Genomic DNA, 19,213 nt, shown 5'->3' on the forward strand with positions numbered 1-19,213 from the left:
CCTTTTGAACTGTGTGAACCTTCAGCTTCTGCAATATCCCGTGTGATGAATTCCACAACCTGCGCAAAAATATTCCCCGGTTTTGTTTGCGTTAAACCTGATGCCTGGTAATTTCATTGAGTGCCTCCTGCTTCGTGTAGTATGAGAAAGAATAAAGAATCTTTTTCCAGTCACCACCTCATTTGCAATTTTATGGATCTTTGGGTTCTCAGTTTTCTCTGTTCTTCCAAGCTGAATTGTCCCAGTCTATTTAGTACATCTGTCTACAGAGGCTGTTCTATATCTCCTTTTTTTCCTTTGAGCTCTGCTATATGCTTTTGAGTTGATTTGACCAGAATGTTCATTTCCTTGCTTTGCCCGAGAAGGCTGAATAAAGGCAGTTTTTTCAGAGCGTGAAGCGATGTGTTGTAAATGGACACTTTGTAGCTCATCTGTGATGATAATGTCAGCTTTTAGTGTGTGTAATGTTTTACATTCAAAAGTGCAAATGAACATATTAATTGCGAAAGCCATTTTACTGGAAATACAGATACTCAATATCTTAGTTTATGAATTTGGCTACAGATGGTAGTTTATATGGCATATTGTGCCTGGGTATTACAGAGAGAGTGCTTTATGGAAAAACAGCAGATATAGTGGGTACTGGCCAGGATTAAATCTTTTGATTGGTTTAGGCAGCATTAAGATGTCATGGCCTACAGAGACCCAAGGGCCCTAGAAGTTGCTATGGGTTAAGGTGCGAGTTGGTCCTGTGTCAGAGACAGGTGGTTAACTGTTAAGATATTTATGTAGTGTTAGGAGCTTCTGCAGTTTCTTTTCCTTCAGTGGCTTTGTCTGTTTTTTAGTGGATAAATATCCATGTTAAGACCTACTCTGAGATGTTTCTGGGAAATGTTTAGTAAAGAGGCCAGAAGTTCAGAAAGGAAAAGAAAGAAAAACCTTCTTATTCCCAGTCTGAACCATGGACAGGGTTCTTCCAGTCCAGGGTTTAGTCATACGCGGGAGGCAAGTCAGAAAGCTTGCTTTGTTACTGTTCATCTGATACCTGATTTGTGGGTAAATAAAAGGATCTTCAGTTTTCAGGGCTAGGAAGAACTCCTTTTTGGGAATTTAATTTTACCTACATAATTGAGTCATTAGGAAAATAAAGGGTAAAAGGGTGATGACACAACCACATTCCTGCCTTGCTTAAACTTGTTCAGGATTCTTTATAGCCACTTCCGTTTCAAAGGTGGCTGTTTGTTTATAAGTCTGTGACACGCTGACTAGCTGGCCATGGTCCATGCTGTCTGGATTAGCAATTCCTTTTGCCTCTTGAGATTGTACATGATCAGCGACTTTGCCTCGTTCTCTCCCCTTCGCTCTTTACGCAGGTTTTCTGTGGTGTTACTTGTCAGTGCAGGCTTCTTGTACTTCTGGCATTAGTGTGGCTAGATTTAAGATGTGCATTGTGCTTCAGAAAAATTCGTGTATTTTAGCTAACATGCATTTCATTAATCAAGCTGTAACACTTGCTTGCTAATCTGGAATAAAAGAAAAGGAAAGGTGTCATTTATTGTAATAAAACTTCAAGCAACAAATCAGTTGACAGGTAAGCTTTGTGTTGAACTAGTAAAACCCAGCACTTAGCCAAATTTGGCTGTCACAAACCTAACGATTGTGGTATGCAGTTGCAGTCATTTGTTTCTGTAAAATGAGGAGACAGGTTTGTCATTTTCAAGTGACAAAAGTTAAAGCCTCGCGTACAATACGGTGGGAGGCACTGCTTGGGGTGCTGAGGGGGTGACAGCGAGGGGGCGGCGAGAGGAGGTGTTCTTCAGATGCTGGAGTTGTGTTGCTCCTGGCAGCTCTTAGGGCGTAAGACGCCCAATTAGGCCCTGTTCTCGCCTTGGAGGAAATGAGGAAACAGTTTATTTTCCAAGCACTGTTTTCCCTGTGCCATCAGTTAAAATGGTCTCTGAAATTGACCCTCTTCTGTCTGAAAACATGAGGCATGTGCCCTTTTCTTCCTTCAAAGGCACGTAGTAATACTTGGCGCTGCTCTGGAAAAGGCATACGCGTGTGTGAGGAAGCACAGAGGTTTCTGTTTTCTTTTGTTTTCTTCGTGGGTCTTGTGCAGTAGTGCTACTAAAGAAATCTTGAGTTATACTCAAATATTTTGGCATGCAGATACACAAAGCATGCCATTTTTCTTCAGATTTCTTTCACATGGTACTTCCAAAAAAAGGACTTGGGGATTTTTGTTTTCGTTAGCAGCTTGGGAGGGAGATTGGCTTGAGTACTCTTTTTCTTACGTATTTTTGTCACAAGTTTGAATTTATGGATATGCTTGAAGAGCTTCTGAAAGTGATGACTGAAATGCTACTGGTAGCCATGGTAGTAAAACCAGAAAAAATAGCGTTCTGGAGTTAGTTTAAAATAGGAGGCTGCTTCCATGTGACAAAAGTGCTTTATGGATGTTTTTCGGCAATTCATAGTACTTAGACGAATTTAATGTTTAACTTGTATTTTTTCAGCTTTTGCATTTGCACATATTATTCTTGCAGGATGGAAGAATTATTTAAACTGGTACTTCCTACCCAACATACTCAAAAGCGTTTGAGATATTTGCTACAGAAGTGTGAGGTATGTGGGAAGGGAGGGAGTTGTGAGGATACCTAAACTGTCACAACTATAGTACTGGTGGCGGTGACTCGGCCAGTCATCTCTGTGGCGGTGATTAGCATGAGCTGATGCTTGTACAGAATATAAACACGTGCCGGTTTGGTCTGTGATTCCACAGGAAACTGAACTGACCAAATGACCTATTGCTGCCAGAAGAGAACAGCAGAGGTATTTCCCTTTCGTTTGCTTTCTCTGAGCAGTCGGGTCCTGTTGAGTCCCACCTCACCCAATTATATGTGTTGGCTCTGGCACTTTTGGGGCCTTCATGTGAGCCTCTTCCTTTCACTGAGGTGACAAGTAGCTCATGAGTGTTGTGTTGCTAATTTGTACTGCTATTAAAAACCATGGACAATAAATGTAAGCCTCGCTGGTAATTACCCAGACTGGGAAAAGGTCATGTAATGGTTTGTCTACATTGAGAAATTTGGGGAAAAAATAATCCAAATTCACACAGAACAAGTATTTAGATCACATTAAAATCATGCATAAACACCATCATCTGGAAATAGTGGGTAAGTCTGAATATGTGCCTCAGGGATGTAACATGTTAGTCCATTCAGTGTACTCTTATTTATGTTCTATGGGGCTTCCCTATAAAAGGGTACTGAGAGGAATATGAATTCATTTGTTGCTCTTAACTGCTAAAAAAACAGAAATACACACTTGCTCATATGCTGACGGTGCAAACATATCTAACGTGCACTTTCAGGGCAAACTCGCAATCTAATAGTTTGGCCATGTGCTTTTTCAGAGTACTGGTGGAAAAGAGGAATTGCAGGGCCATGAGTCTGATTTGAAATATCACAATATGTTCTATCTAGTGATATTTGCACATTATTTTTTATTATGAAAATAAATATAATTCCCTATATAACGAGATCTTTTAGCAGTTACCGCTCATGTTGTTAAGTGAACCTCAGTTTTAAGTACTGTCTGAAAATGTACTTTTATGGGTTATATGGAATACTGCTGTGAGATTTCTACAATGAAAAGTTCAAAGTGCTAGAGGCAGGGAAAAATGGCATTTATCTAGTTTGCTTCTTCAACCATGTGGAAGCTATATTAGGCACGTAAACTTTATACTTTACGCAGCAGTTTCAAAAAGGCAACAAGTTAAATCTGGGATCTTTGAAGTAGTGAATGGTAACATTCTGTTCTGTGAAAGAGCTGACTTCAAATAATCAGACCGAAAGTCGGAAAAAACTGTCATAGCTAGAGAAAACAAGACATAAAAAAAAAAAAAAAAAGTGGCAGGGTGTGGAAATGTAGCCAGAATATTGTCCTTGGTTACCTTCCTGAAGCTTTTTACACATTCTGCACCAGAATGGTGCAAAGCTACTCTCTTTAAACTCTCCCCAGATAAAGCTTTCTGAGCCTTCAGCTGGTGTATCACGCGTGGCATTTGTTGGAACCAGCAAACTTTGGTTATGTAGAAAGGCTCCGGGTCTGCTAAGAAAATGACACCTATCTTTGACTTTATGCATCTGTAAATGTTTTCAGGAAACATCAGGTCTTCCAGGTCTTGCTTAAAACTATTCGGTAGGATAAGCTCAGCAATTTATGTATGGCACGTGCCACTGTACTGTCCTGATTATTGTAATCTTTTCATTTAATTAGATTTTGGGATTAAGAACTACCTTGCTGACCAGTGCACCTAATGTATGCCGTATGGGTTCTAGCTGCTACATGTTTTTATCTGAAATTCATCTGGTAAAGTCAAAATGATCTGAAAAGATTTAAGCATAATGTATCTCTGCCTTACAGGCAAGTTAAGTGGTAGACACGTGGAGCAGGAAAAAAAACCCACACCAAAAATCCCCCATGGGACCTTTTGGGAGGTTAAAATGGATAATGACAAACACCTGACAAAAAATTAGATATTAAAATAGTCTTGTTAGTCTTTGGGTCTTGCAGTGAGCTATTCAGTCAGCATACAATCATTTAATGCTTTGAGATCTCTCTCCATAGTGGCTTTTAACTGATTATCTTCCAGAACATAGCGGAAGTCTGTTATTAACTCCCTGGTATATAATCTTGGGTTTTTAATTTCGTACTATTGGATTTCCAGTGAATTTTATTCTGTTCTCAGGACTCCAGTTCATAAAGTCATTTGTTTTTATCCTTTGTGCTGATGATAAATCTAACCTTTTCATCAGCGTATTTTGAGCCAGTGTCTTTACGGAAACGCTTGAAGATTATTGCTCGAACAAGTCCTTATGGAACTTCACTGGTAAATTCTTTAACCTGTTACTTCAAGTACATGAATTAACTCCTCTCGCTTTCTTTTCAACCAGTTCCTTAGCTAACTTGCCGTTCTCTATTCATCTGCTTATTTTCACTAATAACTTTGTATGTCAAGTTCTCATCATACATGGCTTTTCCTTTTTTCTGAAAAAAAGAAGATTATCAAGCTAGTTTGACATACTTTAACTTCAGTAAACACAGGTGGTGTCCCGTTTTCTGTTTGTTTTTTTTTCTTTTAATTCTTCATTCTTCCTTTTCTTCAGATTGTTTTCATTTGGCCAGATTCCTGCGGTTATATACAAACACCTCATCATATATCACTGCTGATCTTTGAGAGATGAAAACATCTTTATATTTGTAAATAATCAGAGCTTTGACACTAAATGTTTGAGGGAGGAAATTAACACAGTGTTAATGTTGCCAAGCTTTCTGGCAGGTGTGTACCACAAAATGAGACAATCTTTGAACAGTCTTGCCTCTTTTCCTAGTAAGCTAGCACCTTTTCCTTGGGAATTAAAATACCTGTTTGCATGTTTATAATCACAGCGATTTCTAGTGGAAACATTCTTTGATTGATTGACTGACAGGAGTGGTAACATGTTTCACACACCTATAGCGTGATCTTTAATCTTCAGGTTTTATCTAGCCTAGGAGTTGTAGCTATGCTTTAATCTTCTGGCTGTATTAATCTAGCACACTCAGTGCCCACGTACAGAGCTCTCAGTTATCTGTCAGGGGTTTCCAAGCTTTTCCAGTTACCAACTGTTGTCAGCTCTCAGTTTTTCTCTGCTGTTGGCCTGGGCCACTTGCAGTGCTGTGCAGACTGATTTTCACTGCCCAGGAGCCAACAGGACCAAAACCACTAGTAACTTAAATTTCACTACTTCACTATGAATGCTTTGAATTCTGGCTCTGTAGTGCTTCCACAGTAGCCATTTTCTGATTCTTTTGTGACTTATGTGCTGTAGCATTGCCTCGCGATAGACTTGGTTTGTCAGCTGCAAATACCAAAGCTCTCATTTGTCTCTCTACCTGAGACATAAGTGGTGTGCAGTTCCTAAAATAGAAACAACAGTAAAGGTTTACAAGAAGATTAAATTCTCTTGCGAACTTGACATCGTTCAGAAGAAAGTCTTGTATACCATTTCCTGTAGGCCATATGTAAGGGATGATAAGGGACAAGAATAAATCCAGAAGTGTCACTTTCATGAGGAAATAACAAGACAGAGCTGCACAAGAGTCTGTTGCTGGTATGTGGCTCCTAGTAGGCTTTGTGGATGTGGCCTTGGCATCTGTAATCTTTTACGTTCAGGCAGATGACTTCATAGTTTTGCCAGATGCAGGGGTTGGAAGAGCTCCTTTCTGAGTTCCAGCACATGTGTGGGGCTTTCGGACAGATACAGTCTGCAAAGGATACACTGGAAGATGTGTCAGCCCACACTGGTAAGTTCTGTATCTTGTTTTGTTCCATCACGGGTGAGTTTTCAGAGATTTGTGGAGGCACCGTTACCAGCAGAGGTAGCTTGATTTGGGTGCACACGTGTCCATCTCCTCTGCTGGGCTCTAATGTAGACTCCTGTTTAGATTCTAGTATTTGCTTCTGTAAGCCTGTACCTAGACTCCATCTGATATCTCCTGTCATGTTCCTGGAGCGTGGCTATGAATTTTTACATCTGACTTAATGGAAATAAACTTACCATGAGGAGGCGGGGGAAACAGCCACACTGTACTAAACAATTATGTGTGAAAACAGCCACTCCTGAAAAATAATAGTTTATCACCTTTTCTTTGCTATGACCTCATGTCACAAGAACAACAACTCTGTGATATGTTTTATGTTATTTTTAATATTCTAAATTACTCTGGATTAAAGTAGTAGACACTTTCCGCTGTTTTTCATGACAGTCAACGTTGCGTTTTTTGCATATCAAACAAACATCCTGTCTTTATATGCTGAGGCAACTTTGTAGCATGAGGAAGACTTTGGTCCTCTCTAACTCTGGAATCTGTACATTTTATATAGAGAGCTATGTAGTTTAGAACTAGTACAACCTAGGTGTTTAGAAAGGAGCAGATATTTCTGATTTATTCTTAATCTGTATTGCTTTAGCAGCAGGTATGGTGCTGTTTGTGTTTAACATCCACGATGTAAAATAGTTCTGCAGAACTGAGGAAGGAAGAGAAAAACCTTGCTAATATATTGCCCATCTTTTGGTGAACAAGGTCGAAATTGGGCAACGGAAATATGTAAAGGAGTAAACAGAAAAAAAGCTTTGCCCCTTCCTGCCTTGCAGAGGAGATTTGGTAGTATGTTACCAAGGTCTCTAACAAGATACTTTGGCTTCTCTCACAGGCCCCTTCAGTTCTGTCCAGCTCTGAATCCCGACACCTTTGCTAAGTGGACATGTTTCTCAGTCTTCGTGCCAGGAGAGCTGTAGCAGTTAAGGGACGGGCTGCTGGAGTTTTGAAAGATTGCTGGCCAGAAGCATGCTCTGTGCAGTCAGAACTTTGGAAACCGCTTCAAGCTGATGGAGGAGGATGACAAACGATTGTGATGAACAGGCCCTAGGCTCATCTCAATAAAAACTGAAGAGAGGGCTGAGGTCCTTTTAGATTTGGGGTTTTTTTTGTTTTTTGTAAGTATTTTTAGGATAAATGATAAATAGATATGTAGGGTTTTATCCTAAAAATATTTTTATTAGTACTACGTTTTTTAAATTTAATAAATTTCATAAATAACTTTTAGGATAAATAAGACCTTTTAAGGAAAATTTTTACAGAAAGGTGAGCACTCCCATTTGCCACGTTCACTGTGTATCAGTCTCCTCATCACTGAGTAAATGACGTGTTCCTGGATGTGGAGGGCTTGAGTGGAGTGTTTGTAGCAGCAATGTTAGCTTCTGATTAGAGCTTATGTGCTTGACCCTAGTAATATGAGCAGTTGAAATTAAAGTCCTGAATAAGTGAGTTTTGCTCATCTCTTTTATGGGAATATACCTCAAAAGTTAGTTAGGCAGATTGAAACATGGACTAAAAACAACATCAGCAATTAAGGCGCGGTTGTCAAAGGCAGTACATGGGTTTTAACTGATAAATTGCAGGGTTGATTAAATGGCTGGGAGCTATGACATCTTGAAGAGAAGGAATATCAGCTTCTTCTAAATTCAAGACCCAGCAGGAGCTGGGAGACATCACCTTGCACAGAGGTAATGGCAAACACGGAAACAGTTTTAAGGTTCATGCAAACTTGACTAGATAGTCTGGACTCCGCTATCACAGATGAGGGGAGAGAAGGCTTTTGTTGTTACTGCAAAAATTGCACTCTCGACCTTCCTTTAAAATGTATATGTAGAACATCGTAAATGTTTTGTAATTTCATCCTTTCAGAATTATTCTGTTGCAGCTGACCTACCGTCTCAATTTACAATAAAACTGTTTTGTAGAATAAAATGCTGTTTTTGGCACCCCGCTAATTGTCTCAATGCTTTCACCAGCTCTGGGAATTAAAATGCATCTACCAGATTTGCATTGTGCAGAGCTCGCTTTTCCATCATCAGGGCAATTCTTTTCCTGTCCACGTTAAAGGTTAATGCTTTCGATAGCAATATCAGTGCGAGTCAGAGCGCCGTAACTGCGATCTAGGACTTCGCCATGCCCGCACACATCTTTTTGCTCTCTTCTCATGGCATGTTACAGTTGTGGCTTTGCCCCTCTATTATTATAGTATTTAATTTTAGTGAAACTCAGATGTGTTAGGAATACGAAATATCTATTTCATGGACCTTCTGGGCCGTTCTTATTCCTGTGGAATTGGTTTTGGAAGAGGAGCTATCAAATGCTTTTTCCTCCATGTCCTTTACAGACTACTATTAATTTGTGAATAGTCCTTGTCTGTCAAAGCACGGACGATACAGAAATAGCGTGTCCTTTTGCACCCGCCTCTCTGTATCTGGTACTGCAGAGGTTTACCTTGGCTGGTACCAAGCAAGTAGAGTTATCGTGGGTCCTGGCATGGCGCAGGATTTCCAGATGTGAAAATCTTTTCAGTCATTTTTTGTGAAGAGTAGCAGCCTTGGTACTTAGGCCTTGTAAACCTCAGCTGTTGTAGCACTCATGAGGGACTTGCCGAAATCTTTACAAATTGATTTAAGAGCAGTATGGGGGTTCACTGCTGCAGCGTGGCTTTCATAAGTGTTAAACAGCTAGGGTCCGGGGAGCTTTGAGTTTCTCTTTCACTGAAAAATTCTCTGGGCTGTTTTCATCCAGGTCTGGGCGTATGTAGCATTGTTTTTGTGCACTTATGCATTTGAACCGTAGCTGTTGCCTAATAGTGTTTTAGTCCACCTCTAGGAAGCTTCATTCTGGTTCTGGAATACTTCCAGCCACCCCTCTGCACTGGCTTCTGGTGGTGCATGGTACGTGACTGAAATTCAGGAAAATCTTCTTTTTGAAGGCCTCTTTGCCAGGAATTTGTGAGATGAAGAGGTGGCTGCTTGGGAAGCAATATGCCACTGGAGCGTCCTCAAAATGTACTCTCACAAAAATGATTAAATGGGGAGTGTAGGTACAAACCATACATATATGTAAAGAAGCTAACAAATGCTTTTTGTGAACAACAGTAATAGTAGATGGAGTCAATGGCTTCAAAAGCTCTGGTACATGAACTTGTCAAAAACTGGTGTGCTAAGAACAGGTTTTTACAAAACAAATGGCATTATCTTATCAAATGCAGTACTTCTGGAGAATGTATGAAAAGCAAAACCCACTCTTTATCTGCCTTCCACTGTGAAAGGGAATATTACTGTTAACAGTACATAGATGGATCGCAGTGCTTCTTGTCTGCAGCTTGCTACTTGAAATTGCTGCGCCATTAAAGCTCCTGGGGAGAGTTCTCCCGAGTTTCTTATCTCGCCATCACTGACTCTTTCCTATGAAAATGGGATCTGCATGCAGCGCTCTTCCGCGAGGGCTGTCAAAGCTGCGATTTGAGAGCCCCGTCCGGGAACAAAAGCCCCGCACAAAGCGAACCCTTTAGAACAGAAAACCCCTGCAGCTTGCCCTCCTGTGAAGCTGTGAGGAAAAGGATGCAGGATACAGATTTCCATGTCTCGGGGTAGTTAAGTGAGAGTAGTTTGGAGAATCAGAGTCTGGTTCCAGAACTGAGAAGTGGCCAAGGATCAGGTCAGCCCCGTTATTGAATGCTGTTGTGTTTTTTGCAGGACATACTATCACCGCAGCCTTAGTTTATAGACTGCAGCTCAGCGTTTATTTCAGGTTTTAACGTAATTGGTGTTTATTAAGTAGCTAACTTCACACTAGATCCTTTGTGCCCTGATAAGTATGCTATTCTAGAGGAAATTGAACTTCTAAAACACTGCATACTTATCTTGATGGTTCATTTCCCTGGTCCTTTCACCCACTGCAGCTAAAGGTTACAGGTTTGCATTCCAAAGATTCCAGTATGCCAGAGCCAATACTGCACTTTGACGTAATACTGAGCAAAGAAACCTTGTTGTGTTTGCCTTTCCTGTTCAAAAATACCGGCAGGCTTGGCCGTGATGGGATGAGTTCACGCTAGGTTTACTGAACTGACTTAAAATACTGTTTTAAACAAAGCCTAGCAAGTACCGTTGATTTATTTTAAATGAGAACAGTTTGTCAGTTCCAGCTAACAGTTTTGTCAAATGAAGCAAGGCAAAATTTATAGGGGGAGATGGTACCTTTTATTAGGCCAACTGATGAGCAAAGAGTGATGGGATGTTGACAGAGATGTAATGTTCTCTCTCTCTCTTTCCTTCTCTCTCTCTCTCTTTTTCCCAGAGTAGCTAGTTGCAATCTGTGGAAGGAATAGTTACAGACAAGGTGTGTGGTCAAAGCTATGTTAGCGGACTAATATTCCTATGTAGAGTGTAGTTGCACATTGCTTCTAAGTTAGCAGTTTGAGGACTTTCCAGTTCATGTATTTATCCCCACAGAAAATTTCTCTGTCCCTGTGCTACTACCGCTGTTTACGGGATGGTGCTGTAAACCGTGTCCAAGAAGAGATCGGGGTTAAAAATAAATTTCCCAAAAGGTAACTGCAGTGATACCTTCTACAACATGGCCTCACAGTTGGATGAATGCACTTGTAGGATTAGTGAGCATGAGCATTTCCTATGCTTTTGGGGCGCTAAAGCCAGCACGGGATTTACATATCTGAAATCTGTTTTTTAAGTGTTCAGAAGAGTTAGTGTTTTTGTGATACTTTGTAGGTAACCATGGGTCGGGACACAGAGTTTAAAGATAGGGTGATACTTTTGTGATGCTGAAGAATGATTCGATTCTGTTGTCAAATGATGTGGCTAAGTCAGGATTTGAACCCAAACAGCCATATGAGTTTGGTCCACTGACTTTTCTAAAGAGAAACCAAGATCCTTATAAGTACCATCTTTCAAAAACAATGATTTGAGCCTTAATGTAAGACAGGAGGTGAAAAAGATGCTAGGTTTTGGGTATATGGAAATAGACAGGTCACATAAGCAAAAATTTCCAATTCTGGTGTAGTTTCTTTTCCATTTACACAGCCTAGTATACATTTTCATACATTTATCATTTCTAAGCACAGAAACTTGGCATAAGTGTTTAATCATCGTTGCAAAACAAGATTAACTCTAGTATATATGAACTGATAACTGTTGCTAAAACTTGTTTTTAATAGCCTCGAAACAGTAAGCATGAGCTGAGTTATTTGAAACTACTTAAAGGTCAGGTCTATATTAGTGCTTTTAGGATTAAAAAAAAAAAACGAACTAGTTTTCCATATAATTTTAAGAACTCTTTGGTACTGTAACATTTACGTTCAGACTGCTTTCAGCTAATAGTCAGAAAATTCTCCGCACTAAGGTTCTCAAGTGCTCTTGTTTAAGTTTTCGCCTTGGTCTGGGATCAGCCCTTTGGCAGGGTGGTGAATTCCCACACATTTCCAGTGTGGGAATGCACGCTGGAAAAACCATTCTCTCCAACTGTAAGACAACTGTCTGAGGCGAAGTTTGAAGCACAGCCCTGATGCTTGTTTAAGCGTTCTACTGAGGATAGTTTTAAAACTTGAAAATAACTGTTTAAATTTCACTGTGTTTTACTTGAACTTTGAAATACTGTAATGTAGCATGGGCCAGGGCAAGGGTATAAGTGTATGTGGGGGGATTGTACGTGGAGAGAAGGGGATACGGTGTCAGTAGCTGGGAAGGGAAAGCAAGCCACCGTTTCTTTGATGCCAGCCCTAGTCCAGGCTCAGGGAATCTGCCATTGATAGTCTGTGGCTAGAAGATAGCCAGTAACATTTCCAGCTCCAACCCGCTTATCGCTGTTCATGTGCTCACCTTGATCCTTTCCTCTTCCCCTGCACCACGCAAATGCTCCCAGGGTACCGTGTATATTTAGTTCTAATTTCTGTTTTTTTAACCTGACTGTAGTACCCTATATGGGTACCATTATAATGGAACTGTTTAAAAACCTGAGTGGCTTTAGAATGCCCCCCTTTTCATATGGCAGATATCTTCATTCTGTTTAAATTACCTTTTAAAAAATATTTGAAGTTTTTACTGCCTTCCTAAATGTAAGTAATTGATACTATTTCCCCCTCCCTCTGCCAACTTGTCTGAAAACAACGTGCGGATGCATGCATCCCCTGCGCTGAAGGCTGCTTAGGAGCCGCTTGTTTGAGTGGTGGTGTCAGTGGAATGAGGGGGAAAGTCATTTTATAGAAGTGACTTAATGGAGCAACATCCCACGTTTGTGGCAGGCACTCCGCTTCTGTAACAAATTTAAGTGAATGTAGTGCACATCACTGGCTTCTGTTACTTTATTTTAAATTCTGTAACCAGATCAAGGTCAAGGAAGTAAAAGATGAAAGGGAAAGGGGAAAGGAAGCCAGAAGAGGGGAGAGGCGGGCGGGAAGGGGGAAATGGGACAAGGAACGGTTCAGAACAGAGTTTGGAGGAGGTGAGCAGAACAGAGCTCTCTTCCTTTGAGATGGGAGGGATGAGGATTACTCATTCAGATGAATGTAGAAGGAAAGTAATGGCTCGTCTCCTGGGCTTTCCAAAGAATTGGGAATATTGCTTGCTTAGATTTTTCTTCTTGTTTATACTTGTGTATCAGTACTGTTTCTAAATATGGTGTATATATTCTATATTAAGGCTATTGGCAGTCCTTGCATATGTATTAATATTTTTGCATCCATTTACTGAAGAAAAGTACTTCTAGACTTCTGATATACCAAGGAATTGCTGTAGTTAATGGGAATTCAGAAGGAAGGTTGTCCTGAGGCCATTTTAGCATGTGCTGCTATGAGATTTTACTGCAGTGTTTTGGTCTGACATCAATTAAATTCGCTTTTTGTTTGATTCATGCTGGAGAACAAACAGTCTGGATCTTCAGATGCCTCTTGAGGTCGATATGTTTTCTTTCACTGAAGATGAGGGTTTTGCCTCTGCTTAACTTCTTCCTCTATAGTGGTGTGAAATTTTATTTTAAATCCAAATGGCCATCATAGTTTGACTCAGACTTTTCACATATTGTTAGATGTTAAGTTACTCCACTCTCCAGAATAGATTTTTTTTCCTGTGTCTGAAAGAGTTTGCAGTATGAAAAGTGAAATCATAGGAACAAGAAAATGCCCAGTATAAACATCTGTAGAACAGGGTAGGCTCTGACAGCTGTCATTTAAATACGTACTAAGACTTGCGGGATTTGTTGTAAGTTGTTCCAGACTTGCGGTGCGCCTTGTATCTGCAAAGCTCCACGTGAGCAATTTGCAGGAGTGGTACGTTTGTGCGTACATGGAAAGGAAAGGAGAAGGGTGATGTGAAGAAGCTGGCTGACTGCAGGCAGCAATCAGATCCATTTCTATTGCTGGTGTTTAATCACAAGGTGATGGTATTTCTGTATCTTGTAAATTGTGTGAAGCATATAAAACACCGAAGTCTTCACATTGAAGCCTGAGAATCTTAAAAAGGTATAAAATTGTAGCTTGTTTTTGCTTAACAGTGAAATAATTCAGAAATAATGTGAGCAGTCTCATAAGCTACGCTTCCTTGTTTGGAGATGCTGTGCCCGCCTCTGCTAGTAGAGAGGGTTTGGTGGCAGCAGAAGCGTTAGGGCTCCGTTGCAGGGGATTTCTAGGCATATGGCTGATCGTCTTTCCTCAGTGTATTGCACAGGGATTGAATCATGGATCAGCTTACTCCTCCGTCAAATCAAAAGCATTCAGTTTTCAGCTACTGCTGCAGCCTTAAAGCTGCCAGACGGCGTAGGGCATCCTGTCCCTCGTAGTCCTTCAGGACCTCGCACGAAACCCACGCGTTTGCACCTACCGCACAGAAGAGAATTGGTCCCCAAGGAGATCGTTTGTACTTTTTACGTGAAGAAAGAAGTTATGCTCCTGCTACTCTTTATCACATATATAAAATCAATTTATGTCTGTTTGATTTAGATCAGAACTTTACTTTGAGGTTTATAATCCATTGTGTTTTTGACAGAATTAGCAATAACCCCTCATCCTAGTCCAAAATTATTTATCGAAAGCAGCTTCAGGCGATCGGTACCTGCATTATAGCAGCAGAGCGGAGCTATTGCCAACTGTTATTTTATGCTTACTAGCTTGAACTCTGTCCTCTGAAAATTCATGCTGTAATTTCTCTGAAGCTCTTCTGGTGTTAAAAACCTTCTCTGAGAGGTTTGCTTGCTCCTGCACATTTGTAAGGAGACCCAAGCAAATGTCTTCTTCACTCAGAAGAATCATTCAACAAAGTCCCTAGTGGTTAAGAACCACGAGCAGCAGATTCCCGAGCCCAGAAAATAAAAGAAACAGGTTTCTTACACAGATGATATTTTCAAAAATGCTTTTTTTTTTTAGTGTTATAGACATTTGTTTTTCCCAAAACTGTGTTGGGAATTTGTTTTGAGTTCACAATAGCAGAAACGTAGAGGATTATATTAATGATGGATTGCAAATAATTTGTTTTGCATTTTTGCAAATTACAAGTAAGTCGGTGCATTGCTGTAGAGTTAATGCATGATGTCACAGTCTGGATCCTAAAAGAATGAGAAAACGTGACCCCAGAGTATTCTGCTGTAGTGGAAGAATTTTCTTCCCACAGAGCCTTATAATCATGAATTCACTTACCTTTTCAGAGATGAAATGTACTTTCATGTAAGTGACAGAGTTTTTTCTTTTTGTTTTAGGATACCTGTGATCTCTTGCATGTGGAAAGAACGCTGGCAGAAAGGTGAAAAGATGGGTGTAAAAACATTTACTCATAATTCCCCTGCTCATAGCCAGGAGATGCTCGGAAAGCTAAACATGCTTCGCAACGATGGACATTTCTGTGACATCACCATTCGGGTCCAGGACAAAATCTTCAGGGCGCACAAGGTGGTTTTGGCAGCCTGCAGTGACTTCTTCCGTTCCAAACTCGTTGGCCAAGCAGAAGATGAGAGCAAGAGCGTGTTAGACTTGCACCATGTGACAGTGACTGGCTTTATACCTCTTCTGGAATATGCCTACACAGCAACACTATCTATTAATACAGAAAATATTATCGATGTGTTGGCTGCAGCCAGCTATATGCAAATGTTCAGTGTTGCTAGCACATGCTCAGAATTCATGAAGTCGAGCATTTTGTGGAATACGCCCAACAGCCAGCAAGAGAAGGTGCTAGATGCAGGACAGGAGAACAGTGCAAACTGCAATTTTACTTCTCGAGACGGCAGCCTTTCTCCGGTTTCTTCTGAATGCAGCGTGGTGGAAAGAACCATTCCTGTTTGCCGAGAGTCACGAAGAAAGCGCAAAAGCTACATAGTTATGTCTCCTGAGAGCCCTCTTAAGTGTAACACACAAACGAGTTCCCCCCAAGTGCTGAATCCTTCGACTTCTTACCCAGAGTCCAGAAATCAGCCTGTAGACTCCTCCTTAGCTTTCCCCTGGACTTTTCCTTTCGGAATTGATCGAAGGCTTCAGTCTGAGAAGGTGAAGCAGGTGGAGAATTCTAGGACTTTGGAAATGCCTGGCCCCTCCGAGTCGAACAGAAGAATCACTGATTATGTGACTTGCGAGAGCACAAAAGCCAGTTCACCCCTTGTGATTGAAGAAGACGTGCGTGTCAAAGTGGAAAGGCTAAGTGATGAGGAAGTTCATGAGGAAGTATCGCAGCCTGTTAGCGCGTCCCAGAGTTCTCTGAGCGATCAACAGACGGTCCCCGGCAGCGAGCAAGTTCAGGAAGATCTCCTGATCAGCCCACAATCTTCCTCTATCGGTATGACCATTTCTGGAGTTAGATATATGTACAAATAGATACGTTTGCGCTTGTGATTTTATTGGAAGAAATCTGTTTAATTTTTTTTTAATATTTATATAGCTTTAGTTTCATGAAATTGCTTTTTTTCCCTGTTTTATGAAATGTTACATGGAGACTGTGCTGGAGGGATGGGACTTAGAGCTCTTTAAAGAAGTTTGCAAAAGTCAGCTAAGAAAAGTAAGCCCGTTAGTAGGCCTCCCTGCTCAGATGAGGTCGATAACCACTGTTTACCTCTGGTTGCTTAACTGGGTGATATAATTTTGTTTTCGGTAGTGTTAAAAGCATGATCTGACTTCAGTCATAACACCAAATTTGAAAGACTTGTGGCTGTAGCCACAGAGGGGTGGAATGGTGCTTTGCATCAGACATAAAACCTTGTATAATCATGACATAAAGCCTTTGTAGTAGTAAGATTTGCAAAATAAATGGTGGAACGCTGTCATCTTAATGTCCCAGACAAAAACAAAACCACCCAGTCATAATATTGAGAATCTTTCCATTTCTGTGGGATTGCTTCTCAAGTTGCTTCTCAAATACTGCCAAATGCTCAGAGAAACCTTTTTTCCATGAAAGACTATTTGAAGCCAGTTTTGGGTTCTTCTAGCAGCCTGTTGTTTATTAATAGCTAATATTTAAAGACTGTTGCTGTAACAATCCATTTGTTCTCCTTGCTCGGAGTGCACTGAATGGCTTTTAGTAAGTCAGAAGACAGGCATTTTACAGTATTTGTAGTTTAATTACCAAAATGTCGCATAGGTCAGCTATTTTGCTTTGAATGGAGTGGCTTGACCTGTGCTCAGTAGAGGGTTTGTTTACCGAAGGATTTTTAATAAAGCCTGTTTTACTTGAGATCCATAAGAATGGAGAATGCACTGGTCTGCCTCATTCGAATAATGTGTATGTGAAATGCTGCTTCAGTTAATAAAATAAATAGAATAAAATAAAATAAATAATTGTAGCATTGTAGGCTACATTACTATTTATGTCTGGTCAGCGTAACGCTGCGCCTTCTCTGCAGAAAGTGAATGTTCAGTCAATCTGGCCATGCTGGGAATGCAGTATATAACCAATGTTGTTAAACTATCTCAGGTAAAACTCACTAAAAAGAAATGAAAATATTGTGTTTTTACCCCATCCCTGAAGACTTTCTATACTGTTGTTTTTGTTCATCAATTTGTATAGCTCCTGTGTTGATATTTTATATCAGTAATGTTTTATTTACTGGTGACAATGATATTTGCCTTTTTGGAGAAGCAGTTTTAATATCTATTTAAGCATCTCTAAATCTTTAGGTGTAGTTTTTCAAAATAGTGCATGGATTAAAAACTAAAAGAAAGAGTTTGCTGGGTAGTCTCCAGGAAAAAAGAGGCTGGTTCAAGAACAGGTAGTTTAACTCAGCTTTTAACTCGTTACGGTAGGAACTTACAAAAGACATTGTCAGGGCCATGCAATCAGAGACGCAAATCATTGCATCAGCAGACATTACTGTCACAGACAAAATAGAGCAAGTAGAAGTAACAATTAGGGAAAGCTAAAATAGCATATCCAGTGAAAGGAGGGAGTTTTACCAACTGAAAACATCATATCCAAGCAGGCTAAAAGAACAAACTTGGTTTAAACTCTGGATTACAAAGTGGTGCATCGCGATCTGTGAAAGTTCTCAGAGGGCATCGTTTGGAGTTAGCCGTATCAGAAAAATAGCATAGTCATAAGCGGCTTGAATGAATAGGGACGTAAGAATATGAGACTAGGAGTGAACTGCAGAAGGAGAGGTGTCACTGAGTGCTCTAAAGGCTCCTTTTCTAAGAGAGTTGTAGCGTTATTGTTAAACAAAAAATCCTTTGAAATATACTCTGCTAGCCAGGCACCTTACCGAATCCTGCTCTTGCGATAAAGCTTGCTTGAGCCAATTTCCCCGTCTGCGCAATGGTTTCTGTTGACAAGCAGCTTTGCACATCCTGCTTCGGACGGTGTCTGCTGAAGTTCTGAAGCCGCATGACATTTGCTAGAAAGTTTTCCGTTCTCTGTTTCCTGTTCTAGGTTTTGCACCGCTAAGGTTATGTGCCTGACCATTGGTACAGCACTGAGCAGTACATCTCAGGCCTTAGTAATCATAAAACGTAAATGCCTCTTATTGAGGATACAGCATGTTCTTCCTTAAAAAGGCTACGGAGAGAAAAAAGTGTGCGAGCCCAAAATATTCAAAGTCCTAGTCTATTCTTTGTCTTTGAATAAGTTCAAGTTATTATTTAGCGGTCTTTGCATAGCGTTATTAACTACCGTGATAATAGCTTTTATTCACATTTTGCCATAAAGGGAGATAAAGCTCTTGTTTTTTAGTACAGTTGACATGTACCAAATATACGATAAGGCACACTTCGCAGCTCAGAAAGCACTTTTTACCTCCTAAAGATATATTTCCTCATAGAGTAATGTAAGAACAGTAAACGGAGCCAGAGAGAGATGTTGAAGTATGGCTTTCTCTTCCCTGAATATATTTTCTTTGTATAATTGCATATATTTATCTCAGTGTTTTACAGTGCATTTATGAAAGTGTTCCTGCCTCTCTTTTTGATATTACAGAGAGCTCTCCTTCAGTCTTCGGGCAATTTCAAGAATTGTTCATTTGCAGTTTATTATATTTGGAAGCACTTTATAACATGGAGGGAGACATGAAGCAGAGCCTTCATAAATAAGTCATTCTGGTAACAGCAATAACTATGTTTGAGGATATTTTCATAACTCATTAACAGTGATTCCATTTGAGAGGTGAAGCCTTAGAAATAAAATTAAAAGCAATTGGGTTTATTTTTTAGCAGACTTTCAGTTAAATATTTCAAGAGAAAGAAGGATGAATCCAAATGGGATTAACTTTTGTAATTTTACAGATTGCACAGTTGCTGAGTTTCCCAACTGTAGTTTATCAGTCAGCTCATATCAAAATTATAAATTTTGGTGCTGCTAGAGTA

At 40.2% G+C, this 19,213-nt stretch overlaps 1 protein-coding gene and 1 long non-coding RNA gene across 5 annotated transcripts in view; both read left to right on the forward strand.

Moving 5' to 3' along the window:
* The window catches only part of ZBTB44 (zinc finger and BTB domain containing 44), a 43,085-nt gene that overhangs the window by 5,264 nt on the left and 18,608 nt on the right, over positions 1-19,213 (forward strand). For all 4 annotated transcript variants that reach the window (XM_064524311.1, XM_064524312.1, XM_064524313.1 and 1 more), the window contains exon 2: positions 15,133-16,202. In XM_064524311.1, coding sequence (XP_064380381.1) covers positions 15,152-16,202 — 1,051 coding nt within the window. In that variant the 5' untranslated portion in view covers positions 15,133-15,151. The remainder of the gene's footprint in view (positions 1-15,132; positions 16,203-19,213) is intronic.
* Positions 2,801-8,372, forward strand: LOC135330502 (uncharacterized). Its single transcript, XR_010392512.1, has 2 exons — positions 2,801-6,351; positions 7,262-8,372. It is a non-coding gene; the product is annotated as an uncharacterized LOC135330502 (long non-coding RNA).

This window comes from Dromaius novaehollandiae, chromosome 21 (genome assembly GCF_036370855.1).
Source record: "Dromaius novaehollandiae isolate bDroNov1 chromosome 21, bDroNov1.hap1, whole genome shotgun sequence".
NCBI classification, from domain to species: domain Eukaryota; kingdom Metazoa; phylum Chordata; class Aves; order Casuariiformes; family Dromaiidae; genus Dromaius; species Dromaius novaehollandiae.